At 42.1% G+C, this 8,547-nt stretch overlaps 1 protein-coding gene across 1 annotated transcript in view; it reads left to right on the top strand.

The window, feature by feature from the left end:
* Positions 1 to 403: 403 nt before the first annotated feature.
* The window catches only part of NPEPPS (aminopeptidase puromycin sensitive), a 95,812-nt gene continuing 87,668 nt past the window's right edge, over positions 404 to 8,547 (top strand). The window contains exon 1 of the mRNA XM_057714925.1: positions 404 to 788. Within this exon, the coding sequence (XP_057570908.1) occupies positions 528 to 788 (261 nt within the window). The 5' untranslated portion in view covers positions 404 to 527. The remainder of the gene's footprint in view (positions 789 to 8,547) is intronic.

Genomic DNA, 8,547 nt, shown 5'->3' with positions numbered 1-8,547 from the left:
CAACTGCATAGGCTTCTATTGCCAAAGACACCCCGGGGGGTAGGGGGGGTTGGGGGGGAGTGTGTGTGCTTTACTGGGGGCCCCTCACGCCTTTTCTCAGCCCCTTCCGGGCTCCTTCCGGCTCGCAGGCTGTCTGCTCTCAGCAGCGGCGCAAGCAGGTGCGGCGCCGACAGCCGGCTCCCGCCGCGAGGGCTCGCCCGCGACCCCGCCCGCGACCCCGCATCCTCCAGCCTCGCCGGCCCCGCCCCCTGCCCGGCGCGCGCGCGCACAGCGGCGGAGGCGCGCCCGCCCGGCGGGGCCGCGCACGCAGCTGCTGCCACCGCCGCCGCCTCCCTCCCTCCCTCCCTGCTGGCCCTCCTCCCCTTCCCTCCCCTCCGCCCCCTTCCCCGTAGGCAGCCGGCCCGCCAGCCCGCCCGCCCGCCCGCCCGCACTGCCTCCCTCCCGGCTCCTGGCGCTCGGGCTGGGTCTCTCCCCCGCCCCCAGGCTCCCCCGGTCGCTCTCCTCAGGCGGTCGCCGGCGCTCGGTGGATGTGGCTGGCAGCCGCCGCCCCCTCCCTCGCTCGCCGCCTGCTCTTCCTCGGCCCTCCGCCTCCTCCCCTCCTCCTTCTCCTCCTCAGCAGCTCCTCTCGCCGCCGCCGCCGCCTCCACAGCCTGGGCCTCGCCGCGATGCCGGAGAAGAGGCCCTTCGAGCGGCTGCCTGCCGATGTCTGCCCCATCAACTACAGCCTTTGCCTCAAGCCCGACTTGCTGGACTTCACCTTCGAGGGCAAGTTGGAGGCCTCCGCCCAGGTACGGCGACCCTTGGGCACCGGGGGCGAGTTGCCGGGCAAGCAGTTAGGCCGCGCCCGCGGGCTGGGCTGGGGGCCCGGCCGGCCGGGCGAGCGGGCGGGCGGGCCTGGGCGCTGCGGACCTGGGGTTGGGGAGGCCGGCGCGGGGACGGGCGCGCCCATCTGGGGCGGCCGTGCTGTGCCCTGCTGGGCTGGGGCGCGGGCTGTGCTGCGGGAGCGCCGCGGGGAACCGGCCGGCCGGGCGCGTGCGCCCCTCGGGGCCAGCACACCTGTGTCGGGCCTCCCCCAGACCCCGGCCCTTCCGGGCTTGGTCGTGGTCCGGGAGAGGCTGGAGGGTGTTGGGGAGGCCAGAGGGGGTCATCCGAGTCCATGATCCGCCTCCTGACTCAGTTCTTTTCTCTTGTTCTCCCTACGCCCCACGGAGGACACATTGGAAGGGGCGGTCATCTGGGACTCCGGCTGCCGCGCTTTAGCGACGAGGGGAGATTCTAGAAGGGGGAAGAGGGTGAGAAGGAGAATGTTAATCCCGGGCAGCCTTGCTGACTTCTCCCCGCCTGCTCCGGCCCAGGGGCTGGGTTTCTAAGATGATCCGCCCCCACCCTCTTCCCCTTCCCCTCAAGTGACAGTGCAGCAGTGACTTTGTTTTCTCCTAACCTCTAGAGAAGCTGAAGGAGGACCCCCGTCTCCGCTTTTCCTTACATCTTCCTAGCTTTGCAGCCTTTGAAGCAGGTGGATTTATTGCTACAGCGATGGTTGCTTAGTAGTACTCTCCTCTGAAAGGAGCTATTAGTTTTAGCATACCACTGGTGAAAATGTTCCATTACTCTTCATTGCAGTTTTCGGTGAATCATGCTCCCCCCGCCCCTCCCCCCGCAGATGATCTAAAGTATTGTTTGATTTTGGAGATCATTAGTATTGATGCCCTGCAAAGGTCCGGAACAATAGACATTTGTGATACCATGTTTTATGATGTATTATGTGAAGTCTGTAATGAAAAATGGGAACTGTTTAGTAGTTATCTTTAAAAAGAATGATGGTAAATATATTTTGTTTCATTTCTTTTCCTACTGCAGTCGGGGAAAAATCAGTAGGCCTCAACTTTAAAGAACAGGGTGTATGTAAGCAGCCAAATGAAAGAAATGCAGACTAGCATAGCATTTGAATGAATTGTAAGTTGGCAGTTGTTTTTGAAAGCTGAGTACTCAGGTTGAAAATATGTCTAAAAGTGTAGAATGAAAAAGTATCCTGTCACATTTGGGATTCTTTCATGAAAGCATGAGGGCTGTGTTGTCTGGCTGCATCAGAAGGCAAAACTTACCCCTGTGAACGTCAGGTGATTTAAAAATTTTCCATTAAGAATATGAATCAGAATGAGTGCATCTTGGGTCTAAATTAGGATTTGAGAGAGTTATTTGGGAGACTGTTTATTTAAGCCAAGTGACTAGAATGTTTGATATATATTGGCTGGGGGCAGATGGGAGGGATTGTAAACAGTAGTGTGTCTTGTGACTTGGCAGACCTGCGGGAAGAAGGACCTAGCAATGAATGAGTTCGCATTATGTGAAAAGACTGTCATTAAAAAACAATCATTTGTTTCTTTACCCCAGTAGTTGGTTTACCCCATAGTGGGTTCATAATTTTGAGAGGTATACATATTTAGGGAAAAGTTTCAGAAAAAAATTGTCAATAAAGATTTTAAGATGATTATTTTATTGGGAAATGAGTTTTGTTTAAGTATTAGCGTAGAACAACAAGCCGTGACATGCTTCTCCATACCCCTTTCCTGCTTGGTTTGGGCCATTAAAGGAGCACGCGGTAATGTACTAGGTATTAGCAGGAACTTGTTAATTTGATACAAGGAAATAAATTTTTTTTTTTTTTTTTTTAGTAACATGAAGTTTTCAAAGCTTTTCAGAAAATTTTTTTCAGGCTAGGTGGCAACACGAAAGATGGCATGATAGTGAATTCTAATAGGTTTTAGTAAAGGATGGTTGGACTTTTTAATTGTATGCATTGCCACCTTTGGAAGTGCAAAGAGGAGTTAACTTTAGTAAAAAGTTAACAGTAGTAACAAGCATATATTGATGTTTTTGAAATCCATAGATTGGAGCAATACGTTTAACTTGTGGCATTTGGTGGTATCTGATTGTGGAAATCTAAAAATGTGGACATTATTATATGTCTAGAAGCCTAGATTGATAACTGGTATTGTGTCAGTTCCCTAACAATTTGGAATTACATTGCACAAAGTATGCAAGTTGCTTGGTTGCTTTAGTTGCAGAATTTTATGATAAGCCCAGAGTATTTGTACAGGTTACATATTAGAAACTTAGTGGATTTTTAACCTGGCCTGGGGTGTGGACTTATGGGAAAGATGAAAATTAGTCAGTGTGCACTGATTTAAAAAGTAGTTGTCTTTTACGTAAGTGAGTGTGGTCTAATTCAGCAGGTTTTGAAAATGTGTTATCATGGGCCTAGAAAAATGGGACATTCCCTTTCTTTTACTTTTACATTAGGGTATTTTAGAGGAACAGACTTATTAGCTATTTCAAATTCTGACTCTCTTACTTTGTGGATAATTAATTTAAAACTAGATTACAAGTTTATGTGAGAGGCTGCAGTTCCTGGTTATGAGTGTATAGTGGTTTATAAAGTAATTCTCTTATGGAAATATTTTACCTGTGCCGGGGAAATTAACTTCATCCTTCAAGGCCAGAAATCAGGATATACTAAACAATCCCTGGCCTCTGCCAACAAAATATTCATAATGGTGATGACTAAATTGGCACTTAGAGGAGAGTTACAGATACAGTGGATTGTTTGGCAGGCTAAAACTTGGCACCTAAATGGATGTTATTGTCAACCCTGTGTTATGGAATTTTCTGCCCCAATTTTGCAGATTTTATATGCAGTCAGTTGGGTAGTTTTTTATTACTTAAAAAAGATAAAATTAATTTGTCCAGCATTGTGCTAGATCACTAGTCTTAAGAAATTAAATTTGAAAGACTGGTCATAAGGAATTGAATTTGTTCAGATTTTCTATTCTGTTCCTTGAAATGTATCAATGAGGAAACACCTGAACATGAGAAACTTTTGTATGGTAGGTTTTATCCAGTATCATCTGGCAATGAATTCTGCGTTGAATTTTCCAGATAAATGAAGCTTACCCTTTGAGGCACTCAGACTTTAAGAAATATTTACTGATTTGACGGAAATATTTATCATTTTAAACATTATAATTCCTCGTATTCTTTGTTTGTTTTCTTCTAAATACTGGACAGCATTCTGAAAATGTCATTGATGCTTATAACCATAGATTACCCACCACTGTGTACTGTAACTTATTAGTTTCGTATCTGTTCTTTAAAGTTTTTTTTGTTTTCCTTACTCCGAGGTTATTACTTGCTGCTTATTGTGCAATTTCTTCCCTTTTCTATTTTACTGAACTTGATCTGAAGAGGTCTAAGTAACCAAATAAACAAGCTTGTTTGAGCTTAAAATTTTTCTAAGTGAGGGCTTGATGGATTCTCTTCTGACTGAAAGGTATGAGCTTTATTGTATGGACTTTGTATCATCTATTCTGGCTTCCATAAAGGCTTTTTTTTTTTTTTTTTTTAACTTCCTGGTTCTTTTTTTTTTTTTTAATGGCACACGGGCTTAGTTGCTCCGCAGCATGTGGGATCTTCCTGGAGCTGGGATCGAACCTGTGACCTCTGCATTGGCAGGCGGATTCTTAACCACTGCGCCACCTAGGAAGCCCAAACTTCCTGGTTCTTGATAGCTGATATTGTCCAATACAACCTAGATAAATGTGGTCTTGAGTAGTAAATTATCTATGAAACTTCTCTGAACTTTGCTACATAAATGAGCCTGTTATTGTAAAGTAAATCTTATTCTAATCTGTATGTGAGTTAGTGGCAAAGGACTGAGTCTTCAGACAGCTGTTTTGTTGTTAATTGAGATTAGTTCTCTAAATCTTGGAGATTGCATTTTGAACACCATACAAGTATGTAGTTCTCAGTTTATTTGGCCACTTGTAATCACTTTAAAATTTTATTTTAAATTAGGAAATATTTTAAATACGGAGAAGTAACCCACCACCCAGATTTAGCAGATATTACTGTTTTGCCCCATTTCCTTTAGCGTGTGTGCATGATGTTTTTTGGAAAACAAAATGTCACAGATACCACTAAAGCCCATTTCCATCTCTTCCCACCCTCACCCCAAGAGGTAAATTCTCTTTTTTGGTGGGTTTTATTCCTGTTTATAAAGTTTTGTTTTGTTTATTTATTTTGGTGCACCGGGTCTTAGTTGCGGTAAGCGAGCCTCTTAGTTGTGGCATGCATGTGGGAGCTGGTTCCCTGACCAGCGATGCAACCCCAGCCCCCTGCATTGGGAGCGCACAGTCCTATCCACTCTGCCAGCAGGAAAGTCCCATTCTAAAGTTTTATGGTATATAAAAGCAGCTACAAACAATAAATAGGAGTGTTATGTATGCTTACATGTTATGTTTGACTTTCTGCAGCTTGCTCTTTTTAATGTCCCTTTTGTTAGAAAACTTGGCTCAATTTGTGTTTACTAATTATTTGCTGCTTATTGTCTTTAGAAATTATAGTCCTATCCACAAAGGCGATGATTATTACAAAATTTTAACGATGAAATCCCTTGTTAGGCAAAGTGACTTGGGCTTCAGACTGACTGGTATGTGGAATTATCACACTGGCGATTTCCTTTTACTAAGGTCTCAGGATTTTAGCAATCAGAAAAAAACCCTTCGAGTCCTACTAGGACATGTAAGGTATATTTCTGAGTGCTTATAGTAAAGACTTATTCAGAAAAAAATTGTCTCAGATTGCTGCCTTCCTAGCTCTTAGGAAACTTTCATTGTAAAATTGTTACCAATGGTCAAGCTGTCTCTTCTGTAGAACCATTACTTAGCTTTTGGTTCAGTCAAAGTACAGTCTGTATGGGACTACAAGAAGACTTAACTAACCCTGGATTTGAATCAAAGAAAGGATATACTAACGTTCCATTCGTTAACAGCACCAAATGGAAAAGTTGAAAATAAGCTTGTTCTCAACACAATTTATATGCCAATTTTAACATTCTGCTTCTATTTTAAGCTTGGAAAGTGAAGCTCTTAATGCTGAAATTCCTTTGATTTATTACCTAAATTTGTTTTTTAATTAAAGTATAGTTGACTTGTATTAAGTGGAATGTATGTGTAGTATTCAATAATATGTTAATGTGTGAGAAATCATATTGAATCATCGGATCAGTACTCTTTTTGGGAAAGCGTCAAAATGATCAGTGTGGTGGTTGAGTACTTAAGCACATGCATAAGTCCACATGGATGTTTTAAATTGGATTCCTTGGATGGTACAGAGAGTCTGCTGATATTCAGTATAATATGTAATATGTGCTATACAATACATCACATAGTTCTTAAATTTTGTATCATTTTGATTAGGCACTTTATAAGCTGTTAGGTGCACATTTAGTCTTGGTTTCTGTGCATGTGTCTTAATAATAACAACATGTATTAAGTGATTACTGTGTATCTGACACTAAGTGGTAAAAGAAGCACTTTCTATGGATTTTTCTGTTGTTTAAAATGCATCTCTGGGGGCTTCCCTGGTGATCCAGTGGTTAAAACTCCGAGCCTCCGGGGGCGAGGGTTTGATCCCTGAGATAAGGGAAGTTCCCTGCATGCCAGAAGATGCGGCCCCCCCAAGAAAAAAAACCATCTCTAATATGAGACAGAATATACTGTCTGATTTTTAAAATTTGAGTGGAGTTCTATTATTAAGACAAGTATTTTTGTTCCTTTAGTTCTTCCTTTCCAGCCTTCCAGAAATGGCGATACCCTGAAAAAAAAAATTACTTGCTGTTCAACAAATAGTTTAATTCATTAGTATAAACTCAGGAGTTATTGGAATGTACTTGTAACTAGATGTTGTACCCTGTGCCTTTCCAAAGTGCATGAACACTTTCCCTCAAAATGGCACAACAGTAGTGAGATAAATGTCATTTGGTGTATGTAGTGTAGTACAGGTATCTTGACATGGTAGATTAACCGCTTGGCTTCCATTAAATTCATTGTAGATGTTGATGGATGAAAATAGGGCTTCCTAGGTAAAGATTAAGATGTGTAATTAGGGACTTCCCTGGTGGTCCAGTGGTTAAGACTCTGTACTCAATGCAGGAAGCCTGGGTTCCATCCCTGATCAGAGAACTAGATCCCACATGCCGCAACTAAGAGCCTGCATGCCAAAATTAAAAGATGCTGCGTGCCACAACAAAGATTCCGCATGTGGCAACGAAGATCCTGCAACTAAAACCCAGTGTAGCCAAATAAATAATTTTAAAAAAGGACATGCAACTGAACCACTGTTATTATTCTTTTGGCATAAACTTCAAACTCTGAAAGGTTTTTATTCATTTTACCCTTTGGACCACACCCCAGTAAATGCTTCATTTCTGTGTTTCTGAAAAATTTTTTAAAAGGCAGTTTGGGAATAGGTTGCTTTTTTCTTTTTGTTCAAATGTAGTGCTCTTTAGGTATGTTCTGGTGAAATAAACAGTGGGAAGGAATATTACCACTTATAAACAAAACAACCCCAAAAACCAAAAAAACTGTTCACCAAATGGCATTTTTCTTTAGAAACAGGAAGATTTATGAGAATTTTTTTTTAAATGAGCTAGAATAGTTTCATCTATATTTATGTGTTAGAGATTTTGACAGTCTGTTACAAGCTTAATAACATACTCTCTGTAAATTAGGTCAGGTAATTTTAGTTTAGTATTAATCATGTTTATGTATTGGTTATTAATAAAGTAATTACTCTTAGGTATAGCTTCTTCATACAGATTTTATATTCCTCTATGTACTTACCTAGTTCTATGGTCTGTCCAGTGACATTCAAGGCACTGAGGATTTTGTTTGGTCTACACAGTGTTTTAGAAAAATTTGAATTAGTTGTAATCAGTTAGAAATTGGGAGATTGCACATGAAATCTGAATTTGTGGCTTGAATTGGAAGATCTGTCAACACTGAGTCTGTTTTTTTAGTATATAGCAATAATACAGATTTAGGACATGTATTTTTGTTACTTTAGGTTTAGACCACTCAAAAGTCTGAAAATGAATTTGAGATTTTGTTTAATACAACAATTACATAAAAACAAGGTTACAGCCAAATTGGAAATTGAGCAAGGGTTATGAGTGAGCAAGTTGCAGAGGAAAAACTTAAGAGCCAAAAAAGAAAAAAAGAGAGGGAGGGAGAGAGGTGGGGGGGGTGCTTGGAGGGCGGGCGGGGGCGGGGGGGACAGACAGAGAGAAGGAGAGAAAAGAAGTAACTAATGTTACTAGTAATCAGAGAAATTCTAATTAAAGCAACAATGGAATACTGGTTAATACTCACCAGATTTTAAGTTTTTTGGAGGTTGCTGAAAGTGGGATTTCTTTATTCTTTGCTTATGGGAGTGTCCATTGAAACTACTCTGGAGGATAATTTGGCAGTTCTTGGTAAAGAAAATGGGTGCACAAGAAAACATGGGTCAAGATGTTTATTATAGTACTCTCTTACATAACAAAAAAGTGGAAATAACCTAACTTTATTCAGGAAGGAAATGGATAAATAATTGTGGTTTATTTATAGAATGGAATACTACTATGCAGAAGTAAAATTAGTGAGTTGGATTTACATCTATCAGTATTTACCTACCTCAGAAACAATGTTAAGTGAAAAAAACAAGTTG

Source organism: Hippopotamus amphibius, chromosome 17 (assembly GCF_030028045.1).
Source record: "Hippopotamus amphibius kiboko isolate mHipAmp2 chromosome 17, mHipAmp2.hap2, whole genome shotgun sequence".
NCBI lineage: Eukaryota > Metazoa > Chordata > Mammalia > Artiodactyla > Hippopotamidae > Hippopotamus > Hippopotamus amphibius.
Note: the sequence above shows the minus strand (reverse complement) of the source record. Positions and strands in the feature narration are given on the sequence as shown.